The 25,227-nt window shown below is 39.1% G+C and overlaps 1 protein-coding gene across 1 annotated transcript; it reads left to right on the top strand.

The window, feature by feature from the left end:
• The first annotated feature begins 1,021 nt into the window (after positions 1-1,021).
• On the top strand, positions 1,022-24,812 carry itgb3b (integrin beta 3b). The gene is made up of 15 exons (XM_042507450.2): positions 1,022-1,243; positions 2,138-2,223; positions 3,658-3,862; positions 4,510-4,762; positions 7,155-7,317; positions 7,456-7,617; positions 7,784-7,879; positions 8,909-8,998; positions 9,538-9,672; positions 12,442-12,886; positions 16,667-16,889; positions 16,979-17,079; positions 18,700-18,819; positions 21,937-22,103; positions 23,985-24,812. Exons 1-15 carry the CDS (start codon positions 1,090-1,092, stop codon positions 24,051-24,053), a joined length of 2,469 nt encoding a protein of 822 aa, XP_042363384.2. The 5' UTR covers positions 1,022-1,089; the 3' UTR covers positions 24,054-24,812.
• Positions 24,813-25,227: the final 415 nt, after the last annotated feature.

Here is a 25,227-nt window from a genome sequence, read left to right as displayed (position 1 = left end):
ACAGATTTCATTTTAGATGGAAAGGGGTTTTATAAAGTCATGAGTTATACTATTGTGTACTGCTCTCATCATCACAAGAGGATGTAATCTCGAGATCTCCAATCTCGTTATACACTGTATAATGACAATAAAGAGCATTCTGATGTAATGAGTCCACATGTGCATGCCCATTGTAGACAATATGGCACCAAAGAAACAAGTAGCAAAAGAACAGGGAAAGCATTGCAGGAAGGTTGGAGGATATTTTTGTAATTAATAATATGTATTGTAATTAATATATATGGATTTGACCACTTAAAAATAAATATTGTATCCATTTTCTCTGAACATGTCATCAAAGTAAGGTAGGGGTTCTTGATGTGTTTGAAGGTCCAAAGTTTCTTAAAATATTTTACTTGGCAAAATATTTTCTTTCTAGAAATATAGCATAGCACATTCTTAAAGTAATACATGGTTGTCTTCAGAATTTTACTTGGTTTTCTTGGCAATTTACCAAAAAGAGTGTCAAATTATCTGACTTTACCCCACAGCCAAGGAGTGACACTTGTCTTTACAGCTTACATCCAATAGTGGGCAGCGTTTACCAGTGCAAACGCGAAATAAACAATTAAAGTTAATGTGAACTTTATATTAAGCCTGTTGTTTATTTGCAAGGCACAATGAAGCCTACACATCTCAATTCATTGTTCCAGCCAATAAAACCTACATTTCCCCCACTTTTTGTTGTGTGAAATTACACTTTGACTCCGTTTTTCCAAAACCTAATGTGTTTTTCCTTTTAATTAAAATGCGTATATTTAACAATATTTGTACATTATGCTATATCCTATGCGATATGTAGTAAATATTCGGCTGCTTTTCATCAGATACCAGAGCGCACAACAACATGCCAGCTATAGCCCACAGTATGTCACGTGTTTGATGCTCAGCTCTGCCCTCCACCAAAATAAAACTCACTCAGCTTTTGGATGCTGCGCTTTTCCCGCCCACTACAGTTAATAGTATGATAATGAGAGCTGTGGATGCGGAGCGGAGAGGAGGGGGTGGTGTTAAGACATTTGACTCTATTTGGAGTTGTGTCGATTGTAGATGATTTTTTTTCTTGCTCTTTTCTACTCCAGCAGAGCTGGTTGGCAGCAGGCTCCGTCCTCTCAGAGAGCCCGCACCAGGATGGGTGCTCTCCCGGCAATAGGGATACTATGGATGGCTGTTTTCATCTTTACGGGAATAACAGGAGTTTGCGGTAAGATCGCATTTTCTGTTGTTGTTGTTGTTTTCATGTTTTTGCGGTAGAACTTTTTTCAGTGCCAGATTTCGCAGGGGGGAGACACATGGGACAAGTTTTCAACTAGTTAGACTTTAAAATGATGTCCTCAGCATGCTTCTACATTGGACAGTACAATATGCCTACAGTTAAAGTTTTATGTGCTGTTTTTCTGAAATTTTCCCCTGCATTTAAGGAAAAAATTAGAGTTATGTCAGTGAGGGAATGCACAAGGACGCATCATATGTATTGAATGAAAACTTTTAATCATATATCCATCTGAAATGTCTCAGATGGGTCAAACTGTTAAGAAATACAGGTTTAATTATCAAATTTTCTTTAACAAACAAAGGCTGGATGATATGGAAAAACATCCAATATCACAATAATTTTGCCCAAATACATTAATAATGTGAAAATATTGTAGGGTTGACCATTGGTGTTTTCAAAAAATATTTACTCAGTGGTATTTTTAATAAATTATCATAAGTAATGTGTATTTAGTGACTAAGTGATAATAACTGAACAGTAATAATAGTCCAGTAAGAAGAAAATGACATCACTTTACTATGATGCAACCTTTGAAACCAAGAAAAGACAACATTTATGATATTACGATATCCGAAATCTAAGATGATATCCAGCCTCATATAATGATACCATATAAAATTGATATACTGCCTATGCCTAAAAGAAACACTTTATATATAACGTGTTCTTTTTAGTCTTAATCTTTTTTGCCAAAAAATGAACCAAAATTCTGATGCCACATCTCATAGAATTATTATCGGTTTATTTTGAATAAACAAGGTGAACATTATCATTGAATAATTGCTGTACATTTGAAAAAACTAACCTAATTTTTGGTTACAGGTTCAAACGTCTGCACCTCGAGAGGGGCCAGCACATGCAAGCAGTGTCTGGCTGTTCACCCCAGCTGTGCGTGGTGCTTCCAGGAGGTTGGTTCCTTTTCCACTTCACTTCATTCAGGCAATGAGCTGCTGGTGCAGGGTGGTACAGATCTCCTCATCAGCCGTGTAATCTGGTTGAAAATATGTTGTTTTTTTAAACTGAGAACATCATTTAGGTGAAAATTATAAAGTTAAAGAAATATTTCACTGCTGGAAAGATGGTCTTTTAATAAAACTAGGTTGTTTATGGAGTAGAAAAATGAAAACACTTTTGAAATTAGTGCTACATGACCAAAGAATAAAGAGAATAAAGAGCTGTGACATTTGCTTTTGCAAGCAAGAGGTGGAAAACCTACAACTACCAGAATGCACTGCGCCACGGCAGACAAATAAACTCTCCCTCTTGTAGGTGACATAATGCAAGCTTGGCCGACTGGAAATACACAATCTCGAATTAAAGTTAAACAGCAAACTAAAATGTGTTTCTGAAAAAAACATTGGCAAGAAATAGGCAACACAGTTAGAGAATCTTGGTTAAATCTAATCAGCACTTCTTCATTATACCATTTAATCTCAGTTTTTACAATACAAGCATTATTGTGGCTCAACCTTCTTGTTTACAAATTCTCAGGTAACAGCTAAACAGTGCACTAAAATATGACTGAAAACTTTTCAAGTGAGAAATAAGCAATACAGTAACAAAGTCTTGGTTTATATTTGACCAGCACTGCTTAGTTTTATAGTTTAAGTCTGACTTTGAGAGAATAAGAGAGACGGGGCGAGTCTCAATATGTTTCTATAATCTTTGTGTCCGTAGTGGTGGGCATAAGAAAATGTATAAGTACAATCTGTAGTTTGAGCAACAGCCTTAGAGAAAGCAGATTTGAGCTTAGAGATGAGCAGGGAGTAAGATGGAGGGAAGTTAACCACACTTCACTTACATGTACTGCCCACATTAGTTATTTGAAAATGTGTAGGTTTTTGATTCCTGGCACTTAAGACAGGTCAAAACTTTATAACCAAATGTGGATTAAGTCATATTTTCTGGTTTCAAATAATGAGCGCAATGATTTAACATTGTAAAACTGGGAGTTGACACAGTCAACATTTCACTCAGCTGTAAAATTTTCTCAGAATGACTTCACTGTGACTGTTGCTGAGACTTAATGTCAAGAGGTATTGGTTGAACTGTGAGACTTTGCCTTTATACAGTAAGTCCAGAGTTTGTCGGAGATATGTTGGAGTGTGTCTTCACTTTAGAAGATGTTTTTGATAGAAACATAATGTTGAGCCATTTCTGGACTTCCCCATTCAAATGAATCCAGTATGTCCATCTCTCTCAACACAGCTGTATAACAGATGGGAATTATTTAAATAAAAAAATGTTTGAGTGAATTTTTATCACATTAAAGTATTTCCGAACCAGCAAGGAGGCTGAATCTGCTTTTCTGTATTAAATTTGAAAAATGCCTCTTCCATAAGGACTTCGGCCAGGGAGTGGCCAGTTCCTCCCGTTGTGATCTGAAGAGCAACCTGGTAGCAGCGGGCTGTACCCCATCAGCTATGGAGTCTCCGACCAGCAGACTGCAGGTGATCGAGGACCGGCCCCTCAGCAACAAGGCATCGGGGGCCACGCAAGACGTCACCCAGATAAAGCCTCAGAAATTACACATCACCCTCAGGCCAGGTGGGGTTTACCGTCAGAGTTTGCATTTTTTGCACCACTGATGGGGATAAAGTTTCTGACATACCACAGTAGAGAGATTTTGTTTTAAGAGGGGAATTACATACAATTGTTACAATAGAAGTAAACAAATGACACCATGTAAAGTTGAATTCTCAAAGAAAACTTTGTTTTTTGTGCACTCATCCACGGTGACCAAAGAATCCAAAAAAAGGAGAATTTTCTTTTTGAATTGGAAGTCATGGGGTCAGCATTTTATTACAGCAAAACTATTTACAAACATCCATTTATAAATACTGACACAACTGGTGCAGTTTATTACAAGTCGTATTTATCCCCAGCATAGTCACATAAAAGAAGAGTCAACCGATTGTATTTTTCTGCAGAGACTCTGTACTCTTAGTTTCTTTACTGGGAACGCTTATGGGCATGCTCAGATGAGGTCAGCACTTAATAAAAAGGTAGTGACCAGGTGCCAGACCATAAGCAGAAGGAGACAATGTAAAAAAAACAATGCATATATAGTGAGGCAAAATGCAAAATTAAAGTTCTTTTACTTTAGTTTCCATTGCCAAGCATTTCTACAAAAAGTACCTGACAATCCTGCATAGCATACCTTTAAAAAGGTATTTCTTTATCTCACCTTAAAGATGATGCTAAGCGCTTCACAGTGAAGGTGCGTCAGGTAGACGACTACCCTGTGGACCTTTACTACCTCATGGATCTCTCCTACTCCATGAACGATGACCTCTTCCGCCTGAGAACGCTGGGCAGGGGCCTAGCCGAGGCCATGAATCGCACTACCAGCAACCTCCGCATGGGCTTTGGGGCTTTTGTGGACAAGCCGCTCTCGCCTTACATGTTCATCTCCCCCAAAGAGGCTGTGACAAACCCCTGCTACAGGTAAAACACAAATGAGATTGGCATCAGAAAGTATTTGCACCCTCATGGGTGTTTTATTCAACCATCTTGCACAATACAACAGGCCCTTTAAACAGATTTCTTTGTCTGTACATAAGCACATAAACTGAATCCAGGTTTCTTTGTAATGGAAAGTTTTTTTTTTAGTGGCTATATCCTAACAATGTTTTGCATTCCTAATAGGTACCCACTGGTGTTGATTTCAGTGGATGTTTATGTCTGCATGTGGGAAGTAGCTTCATTATGCAGATGATGTCATTTTTGTGAGAGCAACTTTAAACACAGTGTTGCACAGTAAAAATACAAGCAGGCTAAGAGTCACAGCACTTGTTAAAGGCTTACAGTTGCTCCCTAGTGCTTGGTCAGCTGCTCTGAATCAGCTGCAGGTAATCTGCCCGAAGAGTAATAGCGTCCCAATGCAAACTGCTGTAGCCTCGCCCAAAGGCCCCTCTGAGGTTGGTGGTTTAAGGTCTCTTGGGGTCATTTACTTTCCCGCTGTATGCACAGTCTGCAGAGTTCCAGCCTCTAGGAATGTTTGGATAAAAGATAAGACAAGTGGAGAATTTCAGTTCAGTAATATGTAATACAGGGACGGGGGCCACAAGCAGCGCAGAAGAGTCAGACCAACCAAAAGTAAACTGTTCCAAACAGTCTGTAGGGATATGGCCGGTCACTTTTTCCATTAATCAAGTTTGAACATATTTAAAATGATATGCTGTTCATTCGAATGAATTTGAATGCACACACCCTCACACACATAGAAACGAAATCTGTGGGGATTAGTGAACTGTAAGTTATGAATATTAACAGGTTATTATAATCTGACTATTGAACTATTGAATTACTTGTTTTTTTTTTAACAAACATTCATTGCCCCTAGAAGATGACTCCTGATGACTTTGGTGATCCACTTTTCCACTGCTGCCATCATGAGGTTGACATTTGCGGTTTTAAGTAAATGTAAAACTCTCATGAGACTCAGCTGTACTTTGCGATTAGTGCTAATAAGCTAATTGTAGCATGCTAACTTGCAAAATGAAAGTGGTGAATTCTAATGTTATATTTAACATCAGCATGTGAGTCATTATGAGCATGTCAGTAATGCTGATGTTAGCATTAAGTCCAAAGCATCGCTGTGACGAAGTACAGCCTCACAGCCTTAGTCTTCTTTTTTAACATGATAGTAGAATTGAAAAGCTGTTATGTCAAGATGTCACTTGGCATTTAGCTTAAAGGAAAACTTCTGTATTTTTCAACATGGATCCTATTTTCCCACAGATTTCTGCTTAAGAAAAACAGCTTTTAAAACTGGTCCAGAATTGAGTGAGAGAGTGCTGAAGCCACTGAGCAAAATAGGCCACATGGGCAGCTGTGCACCGTCACTTTACATCCTTTAAAAGTGCTTGTTTTTTCCACTGACAGGCTCAGATTGTTATTTTAAGTTTCTGACAACATTTCGAAAAAGACCCTTCAGAGAAATGAATTGCTTTTTCTCACCTTTTGCTGGTTTGATAGTTATGTTGACCAAGTACCGCTCAAGAAGTCTCCCTCCGAAATCTCGCAAGAGGCGACTTGTTGCAGGAAGAACAAGTGTGGAGTCAGCGTTGCAGAGAGGATAGCTTGGAAGAGTTTGTTGTGTTGCAGTACAATGATTTCCACTGTCATGGCTGAATATTTAGCTGATTTCGACAATGTGGAAAGTCGGAAAGATTTTTTCCTTGATCGAGACTTGGTTACACACATTAACAGACCCAATCAGCAGAAGGTAAGAAAAAATGTTTCATTTCTTTTTTAGATCCTTTCCATAATGTTGCCAGACACTTATCATAAGGATCTTAGCCTGTCAGTAGCAAAAAGGAGCACTTTAAGTGGATGTAAAATGACAGTGCACAACTGCCTATAGAAATTACATTGCAGCTTATTTCGGTGCAGCTGCAGCAGTCGCTTAATACTAGACCAATTACACAAAAATCACTCGAACACAAAAACAGGGTAGATAATGTACCTAGTTCAAAAATATATAAGCTTACCTTTAAAAATGAATGCATGAATGCAGCTAGGTCTAAAAATTGCAGCTAATATGTCACACAACAAAATTTAAAAAATGTATTTATGTAGTATTTTTAAACTACATGTCATTTTTTTATGTATAAATAATAAGTACAATACATACAAAACCAATAAGCCTGATTATTTTTAATTTAACAGCAGGTTATCCCCCCTTTAATAAAGTATCAAATCAATAATTGTACAGCTTCTGATAATTTGTAGAGGTAACATATATTTTACAATGGCATACAGAAGTTAAGATGAATGAACAAGCTGACAGCAGCTCTACTGAACTCTGATCATTTGATCTCTGTTTCTCTGACAGCATCAACACCACCTGCCTGCCCCAGTTCGGTTACAAACACGTTCTGTCCCTGACGGAGGAGGTGGGCCGCTTCACAGAGGAAGTGAAGAAGCAGATGGTGTCCAGGAACCGAGATGCCCCAGAGGGAGGCTTTGATGCCATCATCCAGGCTGCTGTGTGCAAGGTAGAGAGAGACATTTGCTGTCTCACACATATCTGTTATAGTCTTTTTTTATCAGACATTTTATGATTTTCAAAAGAAGAACTAGATGATGAAATTAAAACAGAAGTTAATCGGTCAATGCTTGTTGTTGGAAATTAGGAGCAGATCGGTTGGCGCCCCGGTGCATCTCACCTTCTGATCTTCACCTCGGATGCTAAGACTCACGTGGCTCTGGATGGTCGCCTGGCTGGGATCGTGCAGCCCAACGATGGCCAGTGCCACCTCAACTCTGACAACATGTACAGCATGTCTACCATCATGGTTAGTGTCTCCTGTAAGTGCGTGTTTGGTGCACAGACAGTAGACAGAAACAGTATGAGTAGTAGAGACAATAAAAGTCTTTGTTTAAACAGGTAAAGCATGAAAAGGAACATTTCAGTGTTTATGTGTGCGTGTGCTAACCACACCGTCCGGTTTGGCCTCACAGGATTACCCATCTCTCGCTCTGATCACAGAGAAGATGTCGGAGAATAACATCAATCTCATCTTTGCTGTCACCAACCCGGTGGTTCCTCTGTACCAGGTCAGCAGCTCTGCAGTTCAAGCATTTGACTTTGTTCAAAACGTTTTTAAACTGAAACTGAAACTCGGTAATCATCTCATCTTGAACACACTGGAGCTGAAGTCCTCCAAACCTCACTGGTTTTAAACAGAGATTCTTGGATCCTGCATTGGAAGAATGGAACCTCAGTATGAAGCACTGTTATACACTGTTCAGACACAGCAAGATTTTCCTAAACTGGGAACATTTTTACATTTTAACTGTTAACTATTCACAGGAATTACAGAGAATTTGGGGAAATGCATATTAAATTTGAACTCATTGTTTAAAAAGAAAAAATAGGTCAAGAATTTGAGAACATTGGGTAGGCATGAGTTAGAGTATGACATGCTTCTGCTTTATTAGGGTCTTTTTTATATGATTATTTGTGGTGAAACTGATATCTCATACCGTAAACCCACTGCAACCAGAGTGTTATCTCGTAACAGTCAAAGTAACTGTCATCTTGTTCCCTTTTTGTACTTGTTCTGCCTTTAACTGTCCACCTTTGTAACTGGATAACAAAGAAAAAGTTTGGTAACACTTTCTATAAAGATCACATCTATTATGCATTATGTGAATCGTAACTCTTTCATAATGCTTTGTGACTACACATATAAATGCACGTAATGCTTACCGATGCACTATATCAACAGACAACAGGCTACATTTTGGCTATGGAAAACAACATGGCCATTTCACAGGGGTCTTTTGACCTCTCACCTCAAGATATCTAAATTAAAATGGGTTTTGTGGGTACCCATGAGTCTCCCCTTTATGTTAGTCCCATACAGTTTTATACAGTCATTTGATTCCCAATCAAGACAATCTGGTAAAAATTGCTCCTCCTTGTTAGTGTGGACTTTGTAACTGTTTTGAAATGTAAAGTAATGGAATTGAAATATGCCATTAATAGCGATTAACTATTATTAATACTACTATTATTAATAGTTTCACTAACTGTAACACACAAGAACAGTCTTCCAGTCTGTCTGTCTTTCTGTCACGTAGAACTACAGTGAGCTGATTCCTGGCACCACAGTAGGAACGTTGTCCAACGACTCAGGCAATGTTATTCAGCTCATACTGAACGCCTACGCTGTGAGTGTAACACACACACACACACACACACACACACACACACACACACACACACACACACACACACTTTAGACTAGACAGTGTTTCAGGGGATGACATGTGTTTGCTGACACACACCCACAGTGTCTGAGTCATACACGCAGTCGAGCCAAAGTCTTAGTAATTCCACAATGGCCGAAGTGTGAAGCTGACCAAATGAGGAAGACTCCTGGCTGTGTTTCATTGTTTATGTTTTATTCTGGGTTTTTTTATGCAGAGAGCAGGTGGATTCATTGAAAACTTTAGTGTAAAATTAAGCGTCATACACACAGATTGGGATAAAGATATTATTTTGATTGTCTTGTAAAAGTACATTATTCTTTTCCCATAACAACCAGCAATGTCGGATTTTGGTTTTCCTGATCTGAGTATTAGATTTGGCTCAGCATAACCACTTTTAAAGCATGACATTAGCATGCAGTTTTGGCCTCATGGCACACGCCTATACAACCTGACATGTGCATGTGTTTCCTGCTGTTTTCCTTCATTGCTGTTGCCAGAAAATCCGCTCCAAGGTGGAGCTGGAACTTCAAGGTGTCCCGGAGGAGCTGTCCCTGTCTTTCAATGCCACCTGTCTGAACGGAGAGGTCATCCCCGGCCTCAAGTCCTGCTCTGGACTCAAGATAGGAGACACGGTCAGTCCATACCCCTCCTTCTGTTTGGGCCCATGAGCCTTTGAAATGAGGTAATGTCTTCTTCAACACAGGTTATTGCATCACTGTGGTTATTTTACTTTCATGAATTGTAAATAACATACAGTATATCCCAATTATAACAAGGACCCCAAACCAGTGTTGTGATGTTGTTTAAATTGGCTGTAAGACAGCTGTATCCATATTTACTAGTGTTAAAACTCCCCTGTGTTGTTGTTATTCCTTTATGTGCTCTTACACTTTACTTTATCAGAGGTAAATGACAAAAAGCATTCTCCTCAACAAGACACATCTCACATTCATCTCTTAAGTTTTACTTTTCCATGGTAAGGAAATTAACCTTTGATGAGATAAATCCACTTATTCTCTTTTTTTCTAAAAGTAAGGTCAACATCCTGTAGAAAGTATAGATAAGGCAGATTGCTGCACAAGTGTAAAGATGCAGTGTTTGTAAAAATAAAAAATATATATCGTCTGTTTTTTTTTGGCACAATAGGCTAAAAGGCTGCTGTATATACACAGTATGGTCACTATAGGTGCCACAATCTTGACTCGAACTTGAAAATTGATTGAAATGAGCTTTCGATTTCTGTTACCAAAAGCAGGATTGGCCATCCCCCAGCACCCCACACCCACCACCCCAGTGTGCATCAAAAGAACAAAAAACAGCACTTTTAGAGACACAATGGCCACTGCCAAAGTTAGAGACGAAGGAGAAACAACAGAACTGGAAAATGTTCTGGCTTTATGAAGTCGCCAGTATGGAAGCCCTAAGCGGACGTGTTTTTTTGTTTTTTTTTACAAGCCGTTTTCTCGATATAACGAGATATTATCTCGTTATAACAAGATATTATCTCCTTATCTCGAGAAAACAAACTTTGTTTTCCCGAGATATTAAGTCGTTATCTCGAGAAAACGAACTTTGTTTTTTTTTTGTTTTTGTTTTTTTTTTTACTTTATTGAATGAATGTCAGAAGAAGAAGTGGCGGGTGGATGATGTGACAGCACGTGCCGTGCGGTGTTCAGCGCGGACAAATGCGCAAGGTAAGATGATAATTACAGGAACACATCACCCAAATTCATCAGTAATCATAACTAGATTATTATACTGTTGCTCCGGTGCTTTTTGGTACGTGCAGGGGCGAGAACCTGCACGCAATTGTCCGTGCTGAACACCGCACGGCACCTGCTGTCACATCATCCACCCGCCACTTCTTCTTCTGACGTTCATTCAATAAAGTTTAAAAAAACAAACCAAAAAACTAAAGTTCGTTTTCTCGAGATAACGACTTAATATCTCGGGAAAACAAAGTTCGTTTTCTCGAGATAACGAGATAATATCTTGTTATAACGAGATAATATCTCGTTATATCGAGAAAACGGCTTGTAAAAAAAAAAAAAAAAACACGTCCGCTTAGGGCTTCCGTACGCCAGCATTGCAACATGTTACTTTCTCTTTGAGTTATGTAAACAACGAGCACGTTGTTGACAGAGAAAATACAGTTTTTAGGCTCTGTTAGTGAAGCAAAGATCTAGTGGAGGAAACTAAAGCTGTCTTTGTGTGATACCATTCTGCTACTTAGTGGCTCTTCTTTTTGTTTCCAATTGACCGGTGAAGTGAGTTGTTGGTATTACATTTTAAATAAATCATATAAATTTGTCCATATAGCCTTATTCTGGTACTAAAGTGTTATAGTGTTATATCACACTATCACAGAAATATTTTGAAAAATGGCTGTGGTAGTTGTCAGGGCAGACTGATATACTGATCTTTACAAATCAAGATGTGATAGTTTAACAATGACTGTAAAAAAGTTAAATAAATACATTTAAATGGATTCATAACCTTAAAATCAAAAGTCTAATCAAAGCTTGGATTTAGAGAACCATGACATCCCTAATGGTCAAAGTTAGGTTTGCAAGAAAACATTTTTATCAACTTTTTCACCCTTAGCCAACATTTCCTATCTATCAGGGGCTGCTGATCATCATATCTTGATTGCAGAAATAACATATTAGTTCCATGTACTATTTTTCACCCTATTTTTGGTCTCTTTCCGTTTCCCTTCTGGCTGATACGTGTCTTTAAAGTTGGATTTCCCCCATTTCCTCATGGTGTTAAAGATAATGGGAAAAAAAGTGTATCAGCACTGTTTCTGAGCTTGTCCTCCTTAGTTGATGTTTTCTTTTCTTTCCATTTGTCTTATGCCAACTCCATTTAGAGCAAATTGTCTGCTTATAGAGTTCTCTTTTCCTCTTTTATTTTGCATTTTTGCTTTATCACAGCTTCTCTGGCTCCTTTCCTCGTTCTCTCCTCACTCCAGGTGACATTTTTTGGCCTCCAAACATTTCTTTCTCCCTGCCTCAGCCCCTGTTATTTTTGCCATATATGGCTGTCTCTCCACATGTAGTAACTGCCCACTTTTGGACATTTACCAGATTTGGATGCAGCGCTGAATGAACAATTACTTTGACTAAATACATATGGAGGCATTCCCTGTGTCAGGGCTTTGTGCTGTTAGACAATGCTGACAACATGAACGGCTATTAAATGAGCTTTAACTGAACAATTAAAGTGCTTTTACATGTTACGTAATCAACACCAGGGTTATACAGAAGCGTTGATCTGTTGTAAAATGTGTGTATACAGAATCTTTCACATGAAAAAGACAAGCAGACAGGGCTGTAAATAAGTTTGAACCAAATACTTCTTTCCACAAGTTACAATTTCAACTTTCTCCTCTTACCCAGGTCTCTTTCAGTGTGGAGGCCAGAGCTCGCGGTTGCCCCAAACAGAAGAAGAAAACCTTCATCATTAAGCCTGTGGGCTTCAAGGACGCCCTCTCCATCACCGTCACCTTTGAGTGTGACTGCAAGTGCCAGAACAAAGCCCAGCCCAACAGCCCCAAATGCAACCACGGCAACGGTACCTACGAGTGCGGCATCTGCCAGTGCCACCCGGGTCGCTTAGGGCCACACTGCGAGTGTGCAGAGGGTGACTATAACCCCACAGAGCAGGACCGCTGCAGCGGACCCTCAGGCTCTGGAGGACCTCAGTCTGCCATCTGCAGCGGCCGTGGAGACTGTGTGTGTGGCCAGTGCGTGTGCCACAGCAGTGACTTCGGAAAAGTCTGGGGAAAGCTGTGTGAGTGTGACGACTTCAACTGTCTGCGCTACAAGGGGGAACTGTGCTCAGGTAAGAGATGATGAACTTGTTTTGTAATTAAGTGCCTGAATGTCTGAAGCTGAATGAGTATTAGAATTAGAATTAGGATAGGCTATGTATGCCACACTAACTTTTGACCTTGTGCAGTGACTTCTTGAAAATCCCAAACAAAGCTGTTTTCAGGATTTTTAATGGCACGCTAAGCTAGGCTAACCCTCTTATTGTATTATATACATTTAAAACAGGCTGACATGAGGGTGATATTGATCTCATCTAACTCTTGAAAGCAAGAAAGCAAATAAGTGCATTTGCTAAAATATTAAACTACTCCTTTTAAATTACTTCAGCATCACACACAATGCATGAGGGTCATAATATAAAGGATGTAAAAATAGACCCCTGACTGTCGAGAACTTTGTGTGTGTCTGTGGTGGAGTTTCAGAGAGAGAGTGTGTACCTTTGCAGTCGGGGTTGGCAGTCACCCTTCACCACACTGACTTGCCACCCACCTCATCTGGGAAGAATTACATGCAATAACAACTCTCTCCTCTGCCCAGGACATGGGCTCCACTCCCAATAAACATACGGTGTAGTGTGTGCACCGTGTGTGAGTGTAAGCTCAGGTTGTATGTTTTTGTCAGCCCAGCCGAGCTTTCATATCACGGAGTTCGACAGGATTCGTGCACAAATAAAGCTTTTTTAAGTATGACGGTAGCTCTCTCTGGTCAGAGGGGACTCTCACTTTTCTCAAAGTTTCTCCTTCGCGGTTGTGATTTTTTAAACAGTTGGAATGAGTTTGTTTGGTAATTGTTAAGAGCTTAAATTCAGAGCCTCAAGATCCTCCTCCTGGTGTTTTAAAAGACAGTATGTCATCAAGTCAAAACACATGATGTTACCCTGAGGATGTTTGTAATTGAGATCTTATGGGCAGCTTTTAAATGTGGGATTAGCTGTGTAAAGGAGGCGTTAGACCATACATAACCATGGATGTAAGTCTCTGTTTTATAGTAGTTCATTTGCTTTCATTTCTCACAGTTAGAGGTTATATGTTTATTATGTATTTTATGATAAATTCCACCAATAATGAGGAAATAGGGAATAATGAAGTTGAATATTGCAATAATGACTTGCATTAACTAAGCAGGTATTAAAGAGCACTTAGTTCTTTAATCAGTCTTGCACAGTTCCTGTGCCTGTGCCATGACATCTGCATCGAAAATATTGCCAGACGGCTGATGTGCTGTTTTTTTTAGGCACCAGTTCCTCTCTGGCATTTGCACTCCTGTCTGCACTCATCTTGTCACATTTTCTGCCTGTACTATGGCAGCACTAGTCCAATGGTTTGTTCGATTTGCACTGGGAGGTCAGAATGTCCGAGTTCCCAGTCACAGTTTTTAAATGGATCTCCCACCTGAAGTCGGATTTCCGACTCAGAAAGGTCCAAGATCCTCACCAACCTCAACATCCAAGATGGATCAATAGTAGTGAAAGCTGTTATTACTGTATCCAAATCCAAGATGCTATCTAGTTTTATATCATGATATTGATAAGATATTGATATATTGCCCAGCTCTAGTAGAAAGGTAAAAAAAACTCACCTACTAGCATCTCTAAATCTCACTAATTAAAACATAAAATCTCATTTGTCCATTTTGAAAACTGTATCTGTTTCACCCTGTTTCTGGTCTTTATGCTAAGAAAAGAATACTGGCTGGTCTTGAGTTAGAGTGGCGGTATCAGTTTTCTAACTTATTAAAAAAACCCAGAATGCATAAGTGTATTTCCCTACATTTCTAACTATTCCTGTAAAGATGGCAAGATTAACACAGACACAAAGAAAAGGACAAAAAGAACAAGGATCATGGAGAAAAATTTACAGGTCTATCACAAGTATTCCACTTCATGTAGGCAATCCTTCTTAGTTACGTATTAGTATTGTAATATGTGATCTGGTATTGAAACTGTAGGATATTTTAATTGAGCATTGTTAATTGCACACTTTTTGGCACAGACTGCCTCAAGCATCATCACATCAGACATCATGTATCACTGAACCCCCCTCTGCTGCTCTCACACAGACATGTTTTTGCTGTATTCCCCAAAGACCATAGATTAACATGAAAATACCTTTCTGCTTACTCATTTGCTGGTGTGGTGTAATAAGTCTAAAAATAAACCCATGTTTGGTAAGAAAAGGGCCATGTGTGAGAGAACTGTGTGTGTACAGCACAGTCCGCTGTTGTCTTGAAATACCTTACTCACAGCAAGGACTATAGTCCATGCTCTTCCCCCCACAGAATGGTCTAATTAAAAGCCAGCGGTCTTGTGGTCAAGTGGTAATGACAGTTTGTTCATGGATCATACTTTATCCAGTTCCCAGCAGCTTCCTGTCTCATTGTTTATCTGCGTATTGTTTTGCAGCAATAACCCACAATGTTTTCTGCATTGTCACTCTTACATGCACACATCACACATAGATACATGGAAAAACAACAAACCAATAGACGCAAAGTCACACACATACACACACACACACACACACACACACACACACACACACACACACACACACACACACACACACACTGAATCATACAGCCAAAAATAAAAGTATTCCAGACACCACAGACACACAATGAAATGGGTTTTAGCTCTGTAACAGTTACAGAAACATGACTTCTGCTTTCCAGTGTTTGGGATCAAAATTCAGGAGCTACAGACATAAAGGGCAACAAAATGTGATAGCAAGACATAACACTCATCTGTCATTTTGAAAAATTGAACTTGCACCACTGGATGAAAACCTGGTAGCGTGTAACGCTAGCTTGATTTTCAATAGGCCAGCATGGAGTTTGAACAAAAGGGGTTAAAAGTAGAGCTGCAGCAATTCATTGATTAGTTGTCAACTATTAAATTAGTTGAATAATGGAATAATTGGGTTGAGTTTTGTTGTTTGTTTTTTTTTACTAAGTTCTCTGATTCCAGATTTTTAAATGTGAATATTTTCCTTTTTTTACTCTTCTATGACAGTAATCTGAAAATCTTTGGGTTATTGACAAAACAAGACATTTGAGGACATCCTCTTAGGGTTTGAGAAACAGTGATCAGTTTTCTGACATTACAGATCAAACAACTTATTGATTAATTGAGAAAAAAATCGACAAATTCATCAACAATAATCGTTACTTGCAGACCCAAAGCAAAGGCGATTGATATTCCTAGAAATAAAGAGGAATGATGCAGTTTCTTAAAAGAAGTTAAAACACATCATGCCAACAGGAAAATACAGAAAATTATGACACAGGCTTGTGGTAAAATCACTCATAAGCTCTTAACAAGCCGCAGCCGGTCATTACAAACTCACTCTGACCAGCAAACATTGTTCAAAGCCACAGAACTTTGTTTTAAATTCTACTGGAGTTTCCAGCATTTCCAAAGGGGTCCTGAATTTGGGGTAAATGGTGCAAATCTTTTCCATTTTATGGCATAATGGAGCCAAAGAAATTGAAATTTTGGTTGTTTGAAACAATACACAATAAATTAAACTATAATCATGCCAAAAGCTCTTTTCTTTCCTCTTTCCCAACTCTCACCACACCCTCTTTGTCACACAGAATTTCAGTCAGTCACATTGTCCTCTTCTCCTTTATTGTTTGTTTACTTCCATTTTCACAATTTTACTCCATATACCACCCTTACATCTGCTGGAAGTTATACCAGTAAACTATGTTATGAAAGCTTTGTCAAAGTAGCTTTATCTCAGAGCTAATTAATGGGTTTTTTCTCGCCCTCCTTTCATTTCTCTTCCAGGTCATGGCGTCTGTAACTGTGGCTTCTGCCAGTGTGCACCAGACTGGCAGGGTGAGAACTGTAACTGCTCCAGACGTACTGACACCTGTATGTCCAACCTGGGTCTGCTGTGCAGCGGGAGGGGCCAGTGTGTGTGCGGGGCCTGTGAGTGCACCCAGCCCGGTGCTTACGGGGCCACGTGTGACAAATGCCCAACCTGCCCTGACGCCTGCACCATGAAGAAGTGAGTCTGCACATAGAGATATGGGAGTCGGTGTCTAGCATGCTGTTAGAAAAGAGCTGATGTCCTGATGGCTGTTTCTCTTCCTAAAGGGAGTGTGTGGAGTGCAAACACTTCAAGAGGGGGAAGCTGTTTGAGGACAACACCTGCTCTCGGATCTGCAAGGATGAGATTGTGCTTGTGCCTGAAATAGGTGAGACACCCAGCTGACCAAAAATAATGGCATAAGTTGCAAACTTTTATAATAGTCGTTGACTCGTCATTATGTAAGATAGATGCAGAGACTCAGCTGGCACCGGACGTCAGAAAGACATTGGACACACAATTCGTTAAAAATCCATGTTTTGTGGACATTAGCATAGAGTATCATAGTATCATAGTATCATCGTAGATGAGCACAGAGAAAGTAGGTTATTCACATTTTGTGTACACATCTCAGTTTCTTTTAGAGTACTTTAGCCAGCATATTTGAGTTTCTTATGGAAAGAATATTGTGTTTACATGCTCAAACACATAAATGGGATACTCCAACAACCCATCCATAAATGGATTATTCATGTCCATATAAACACACTCTATGATGACATTTTGTGTTGATGTGTTGATTTCAGGACTTCAGATTTTTGTTATTTAACAAGACAACCTAAAACTGACAAATAACAACAGCATCTCTTAGCAAACTGACCGGACATTAGACTCCTGAAATGGAATTTTGGTCACCTGACATCACAGCCTAAATTAAGCCAAATATCTACATCTAACGTTGTTGGTGGACAGTTGCGGAGAGTAGTTTAGATTACGTAACACAGGTTTCACCTGGGTTACCCTGACAACACACCCGAGCACATAAATGACAGCACAAGATATTTAACATTACATATAAACACCATAACGGTGAACAACAACAGCATATCACATTTCACAATTCCTAATAGAACATCTACATCCTTTTTTTAGCTACTGTGATAAAAACAGGAACTGGAATCACCAAAATTACAACAGTAGTTCTGTGGCGGCACATGAACAATAAATCCATTGTGTTGGTCAACACATCAACACATTGCCTTGTTTGAGGTGAGCGTTGAGAAAGACTTGGACATCGACGTGGGAGGGATGCAGGCTTGACTGCTGTCACATGACTGTGTGTTCCCATATTGCTGCAGCTGCCATTTCATCCACGACTAGTTTACTGCTCCACCACTGCCAACCCCTATAAGATACTGTTCATGCCAACTATGTGAGACTTTGAAATCATAACTGCTGATGTATTAAAGTGTGTTTTACTGTTTCACTTCTCATTTGTAAGAGGAAGAATATGTGATTTCTTATTTCAAAAATCACCGTCTCTTGCTTCAAGGCTTGCGAATAAGCCAAAATAATCGTCATCATGCTGGAGGACAAACACTAGCCAGAGTTTTTTTTACAATCTGGCAACTTAGAAGTTGTTCTTATAAGTGGCTTTTAACAGATCTATGAACCACTAGTGAATGATTTATTAATATTAGTTACTACTTCTAAACCCTTTATGAGGTGCATTATTAGGAAGTGAGTTGTTATCAACCAAAAATTCCTCTTAAATCATCATGTGAATGGAAATGTTTGTGTTAATAAATTTTATGAAATCTTCCTCCTGGACTTCAAGACAAGCTTTTATAGAATTAACAAAACTCAGTTCAGATCTCACAAACAAGACCACAAATTCTGTGTTTCATCGCATTCTGAAGATTTTTAGGCATCTGTTTGACCAAAAACAAGTGAAGAGATACATGTCTTAAATAACCGAACAACCAATTTCTCTTAATTTTTCATACAGTGCTCCATGACACAAATGCTGTGAACTGCACTTACAAAGATGAGGATGATTGCTTGGAGCGTTTCCAGTACTATGAAGACGCCAGTGGCAAGTCTATCTTGTATGTCGCTGAAGAGCCAGGTAAGAGAAAACACCCTACATGCACGCAAGAAACAAATATGTACAGCCGTGCTAAACAATATTTTCTATTTTGATGAATGGATCAAATAATTATGTGTATTGTGAAAGGGATCACTCCTAGTGACAAATCCACAGAGAAATAGCATCAAACTCTGCACTTCTCTTCTGCTGAACAGAGAATTTAGTGTCCATCAGCTCATTGTTTTGGTTTTAAAGCCTATTACCTCTGTCATGAACTTCATTTTCAGGCAATTAATTTGCAGCAAAAAAGCTCTTATAAACACACACACTTGTACACTCCAAAACAACTGGAAACACATAAAGATAGCAACTATCAGTGAAAATGGTGGAGGTTTTAGCCACTAAAGAGACGGATATTTCCCTTAGGAGTTGATGAGAACAAAACTAAGAGCGAAAAGAGGAGCGAATATTGGATTCAAAATTCATTGGGCTATAAACACCATTCTAAATAATTGCTAATGCTGCTCAGTGTCTGCTTAGGCAGGTGTTTACTGACAAGTTTGAGATGTTGAAGGTAATATAATGATGAGGCAGTCCTCATGCTGTGTTTGAAGGGCATACCCACGAAGAGTAATGCACCATAATTCGTATATAACCCATGTAATAATAATAATAACTTAATTTATATAGCACCTTTAAAAACAGAGTTTAAAAAGTGCTTTGATAAACAAGGTAAAGCAGAATGAGCCAATAATGTGTATATAACCTACAAAATCCAGGGGGCTGTGATCATGTGATGAATGTGCTGATGAAAGTAAAGACTAAAGCAATATGAATAGCAAAAATTTGCATAAGGAGATGTTTGGGGTGGTGGATGGGTCAAACAACCACAGGACTTTCTCCTGGGAGACTGGTGTTCAAGATTATATGTGGAGGAGATAAGGGAAGCAACTATGTCAGATAGACAGTAAGTGCAAGAACTGAACAGATAACAAGGATAAAATCAACAACCACAAAAGCATCCCCATTCTAGCAAACGTCCTCGCTTTTGCAAATCATTTGGTTTTTCTTCTCTCAAGTACAAGTTGTCACATCCCCACTGCATGCCCTTCATGTGCTTGTTAAGTGGCCAAATTGAAAGAGTGTGGGGTGGTAAAACAGCCTATAATAACCACCAGTGCCCGCAGAGAAAGTCTGTCCCTGGCTCTGCCTTTAATGAATGTGTGTGTTTAATTTAGACACAACTGGGTAGCAGAGAAGCACACCAAAGTTTGCCTTGAACACGGGGCACCCCGCCGTGTCAAAGAGGGTCATAAACAGCTGCCCAGCTCCTCTTGGAACACGCTGACTCTACATATCCTCCAAATGAAAGCATGAGAGGGAGAGAGAGGAGACTTAGTAAGCAAAAGAAAGGGGTAGAGAACATTTTAAAAAGGAAATACAAAGCTGTGTTACAAAGGAAAAAAATAAATAGGTGAGGAGGGTTTGGAAACAAACATGCTGCGAAGTTGACTAAACCTTTTTTTTAAATATAGAAGTAAATAAATAATGTTGCAGAAAAAAGTACTTAGCACTGACTTAACATGAATTGTATATAGACCATAATGGTGGCGGCTGTAGGGATCAAAAGGGTCAGTTGAAGAGCAGGAAATAGTGGACAGCAATGACGAGAGAGGAAAAGGAGTAAAGCTTTGATGTAGGCTGTGAAAGTTCACCCCGGTTACCCCATTTCGGTACCCAACACCACCATGCACACATGTGTGTTCTGTAGAGATCACAGACAGACAGACAGATATATAGACAAATATTCAGGCTAACAAACAAACACACATATGGACCAGCTGGCTCTCATCACAGGTGGCTACAGGTGTAAAGGTGAGACTTTTTTTTACTTACAATGAAGAAAGTAAATTGTTGCCAGACTTCAGTTCGTGCTTCCTGTGATCTTTAACACAAATAGAGATACTTACTCTGATAGGTGTACAAAAATGTGTGACAACTGAGTCCCGCCCCCTCAAACCAGTAAGAAGAGCACAGACAAAACAGAAAAACCTGAAAACTCACTCACGGTGAAGTGTTGACTAAGAAAACATGATTTCTAGGCCTTTAAATGACCGTTTATAACCTTGACCTTTATTCTCCTAGCCTCACAAAGCCAATTTATTGTTTGGATTTTTGTGGTTTGTGTGAGGTGCTTAACCATAGTCAGTGTATGACATGCAGTAGACAACTGTTTGCCATTTGGCCAGTTTGGAGAAGCAGACAGGAATACTGCCACAGAAGCTAAGCAATGTACTGCTGTGATGGGGGAAGTGTTTTAGCAACATAAAAAATAAGTGTATGTTGAATTATGTTGAAAATATCCCCATCTAAATTTTGAAACAAGATTTCAGTTTAGAAAACATCCACTGAGAATTAATTATGCCTGGAATCTAGGGGCTAACCCAATCTTTGAACTACTAGGAGATGATGATGTGGCCTGTTTTTTTTTTTTCTTGAAACAACTATTTGAACTAGATGTTGTAGACATAAAATGACAAATGAGTCAGCACTGAACATCCTATTACTCGGTACTCATTTGGTGGTTAATTTAGGAAAAAGTTTTCCGGAACGGCTAATGATGGGAAAAATGACCAGGAAGGGTGAAACAAGTAATGTCTCATCCCAGCAGTCTGGTGTAGGAAGGCTTTCGTGAAAAGAAAGAGTACTGTCAGTCATCTATTTCCTTTGCAAATCAAATTCCTATTGAGTTTTGCCAGACCACAATGAGGGAGGGGAGATTTGTGGCCTGGCAGTGTGAGGTTACTACTTTCCACTTCAGCCCATCCTCCTCTCTGGTCTTTGGTATTTAAAAGTCCTATCGCCTTTTGCTCAACACTGATATGCTGCCCTCCTTCTCTTGAATCAGATCTGATGACCTTAAGAAAGCACCTGTCTTTCATGCTAGAAGGAACCAGCATGACAGGGGTCCGTATGACTATTTTCAGGAGTTCAGAAGCACACTGATAGCATTTAATGGAGGAATGAGCTGCAGAAAACATCAAAACCATGTGGAGACAGGGAGGAAACAGCATTATGAAATCAGACTTCCTCTGGCTTATCCTCCTGTGTGTGTCCACTTTACTCACTCCTTTATCTCCCCTTCCTTCCATCCAGACTGCCCCAAGGGTCCAGACATTTTAGTGGTGCTTATGTCTGTGGCAGGAGCCATCTTGTTCCTCGGCTTGGCGACCCTGCTTATCTGGAAACTGCTGGTCACCATCCATGACAGACGGGAGTTTGCAAAATTTGAGGAAGAACGTGCTCGTGCCAAGTGGGACACGGTCAGTGAATTTAGCGTGAGGCGACGTGTGTGTAAATGTTCCAATGTGCTGTTTGTTCAACACTAAGATAGGAATCAAGGTGGTGTCAACAGTCATTTAGATCAGCGGTTGTCAAAGTTTTAATGAATTTCAGGAGTCAGCATATGACTGAGGGCCCCACAGGAATCTTATTATATAATAATAATTTTAAATTATTACAATTTTAAGCACTTTCTCCTGATCATTTCCTCTTTTTTTTATTTTTTTTTTAAACTATTTAAATTTTTTAAGCACTTTTTCCAGGTCATTTCCTTTTTTAACTTTATTTTTTAAATACATTTTCAGGCAATTTTATTGTAGTTTTAACTTATTTCTTGCTATCTTTTGGGTCATTTCTTCTTCCGTTGCTCTGTGCTCTTTTCCCATGTTTTTGAAAGATTTTGAGCCATCTTCCTCAGGTTTCAAAGGGTTAATGCAGAGCCAGTGGCTTCCCTGTTGAGCAGCGCTGAAGAGGGCTTTGATGGCCTGACTTTGGACTTGGCCTTGAATTCCCATGTGCTTAAGCAGTCTGGTAGTTGACTTGCCCACTAAGCCTCTGCAGCCAACTTCATCTCAGCGTTGGCTGCCAGCTCGGCTTACTTGGTTGGTTGGTTTGAAATTTATTTGAACATGGAGCATCAAATAAAAGCAAAAAATCCAGCAAACAAAAAACAACAAACAGCAATAAAGGGAGAGAAAAGCCTTATGAGCAGTGCATGCCCAAACGGAGTGGGAAAAAGTCGAGACTTATTATGTCCCACCCGTTACTTAAGGCTTTTGCATTCATAGGCTTCCACAGTCACGTGCCCCTCTCCGCTGGCTGGTGTTTGATTTTACTGTACAGGCCTTGGTTTGTTTCACACTTTCCTAGACAAACTCTCCTGTAAGTTTGGGATAGAATGATAAAGGAGGTAGACATTAATGGACGTCTGTGTGGTCTCCAGGGCCCAAATGTTAAAAAAGAAATAATCGGGATCAGATTGATCTAGATTTGTAAATTCCATGTTTTGCTATCCAAGCTCTGATAATTAATCTTCTGTGCCAGTTCTGCAAAGCAACATGGGATTGGAGCTGGCCCATCAAACTGCTCAATTGTCCTTAGGAATTGCTAACTGTAGCTAAAAGCACGAGTATCGATGACAGAAAGTCTCTCCCACGACATTAATGGGCAGCTAATAGATGCCAAGTAAGCAGTAGCTTTCTAGTTGTCATTCCTAACCTGACAGACATTTGTAGTGGAGTATTGTATATAACGCAAATATTGAAAGTTAAGTGCTGTTCAGGGGCTGCACAAAATGTTTAAAACTGCGATTTAGATTGTTTTTTTTCTTTTTAAAGGACACACTTACATTTTTCTCTTTTTTAAAACATGGCACCTTCACACACACACCAAAGGCCACACACGCAGCCTCTCACGCTTGCTCTCTGAAGATGTTTTTTATTATTTTTGTAGCATGCTGTTACTCCTAGCAGAACAAAAGGCATCTAACGGAAGGGCTGGGTTTAAATTAGCTAACGCTAATTAGCCTTTACTGGTAACAGGCCTCTTTGTGGCCTCAAAAACACACCCAGACCCCAAAGGCCTGAAACCGCAAAGAATCACAGTAGTTTTAAGATGCTCACTTAGTAACGGAGATAAAAACACACGGTTAGCCACACATTATAGTTGTGATATGTGTATAGGATGGGTATTATGTATGGAGAATAAAATTGAGTTGCTATTACAGTTTTCAACTTTTATTTACTATTGTGCATGTTTTTGGATTTTCCTAGAAACTAAACCAAAAGAGGGAAAGCATCTCTGTTCTGTGTTAATGAAACTAAACCTTACCTAATGTGTCTTTGTGTGTATTTGACCAACAGGGACACAATCCTCTATACAAAGGAGCTACATCTACTTTCACAAACATCACATACAGAGGAAAAGACTGATGCTACTGAACAAGGATGAAGTAACAGACTTTTACCAACGTTTTTGGGAAGGCGCCAAATCATGTGCAGGCCTCTACTGTCACAAGACAATAATTAATAATTATTTGTGTTTGTAAATATGTAGAAATGATTCTGAGGACACATTTTTTCAGGGATTTGTCATAAACACCCCCTTTTATTACACTGATAAATATTGTTTTGATTTTGTGTGGTCGACAAAAAACTCTTGTGTTGTGCAGGTTTACGCCTATCCATAGTATCCAGCCATGTATATAGCTTTTATTTTATTATTATTGTTATTATTTTTCTCATATATCACAAAGTCCAGAAAGATTGTGCCTTTTAAACTTAAACGTCTCTATTCAGTCGCCAATATTCTGGATAACCCACAGACATTGCTGTGGACGGAAAAAAAGTGTAGTATCAAAAGAAAACTATTGGCAGCAAAATCTGTAGATTATTCAGAATATCTGGTCCAGAGGAACATAAAACCAAAACGATCCAGATGAGTGGATACCACTGAGGCTAAACAGGAAGATAAACAAAAAGGGATACGGGTGAACGATTCCTTGAAGTCAGTGGAAGTACAAAAGGGCAAATAATGTTCTGCAAGACAAACTTTATTTCCTGATCACATTGTTTGGATTTCCTGTTAATGGTTGTCGGAAGAACTGCAGCAAGATAAACTGTCTTTAATTCAGTCAAGTGTCATGCTGGAGATATGATGTGGTTTAGAGTAAACTGATAATTTACCAAGAACTGAAACCGTCTCTTGTGTGCACTCAGAGATAAGTATTTTCTCCCATGTGTATAGTTTTTCCACAGAAAATACAAATATGTCTTTCTTTTGAGGGTAACTTTACCACCATAGTCCAGTTTCTGGAGGTGAAACACAAAGTCTATGATAAAACATAAAAATAAACAAGGAGCTTTATTCCGTAACGGATGATTAAGTATGTCATATCTCAAGGCATTTGTATAATATAATAAGCAAATGTTACATTATTTTGACTGATTCTGAAGGCACAACAGTGAATAATGTGTTTCTGTTTTAAAGGTAGAGGGTGTAGGATTTAGGGGAATATATTGACCAATATATAATATAATATAATAAGTATGTTTTGTTCAGTGTAAATTCACCTAAAAATAAGAATCGTGTTTTCGTTATCTTACA

The sequence above is a fragment of the Plectropomus leopardus genome, chromosome 19, assembly GCF_026936395.1.
Source record: "Plectropomus leopardus strain MGB_pleo_1.0 chromosome 19, ASM2693639v1, whole genome shotgun sequence".
NCBI lineage: Eukaryota > Metazoa > Chordata > Actinopteri > Perciformes > Serranidae > Plectropomus > Plectropomus leopardus.
This window is presented reverse-complemented; position numbering and strand designations above follow the sequence as displayed.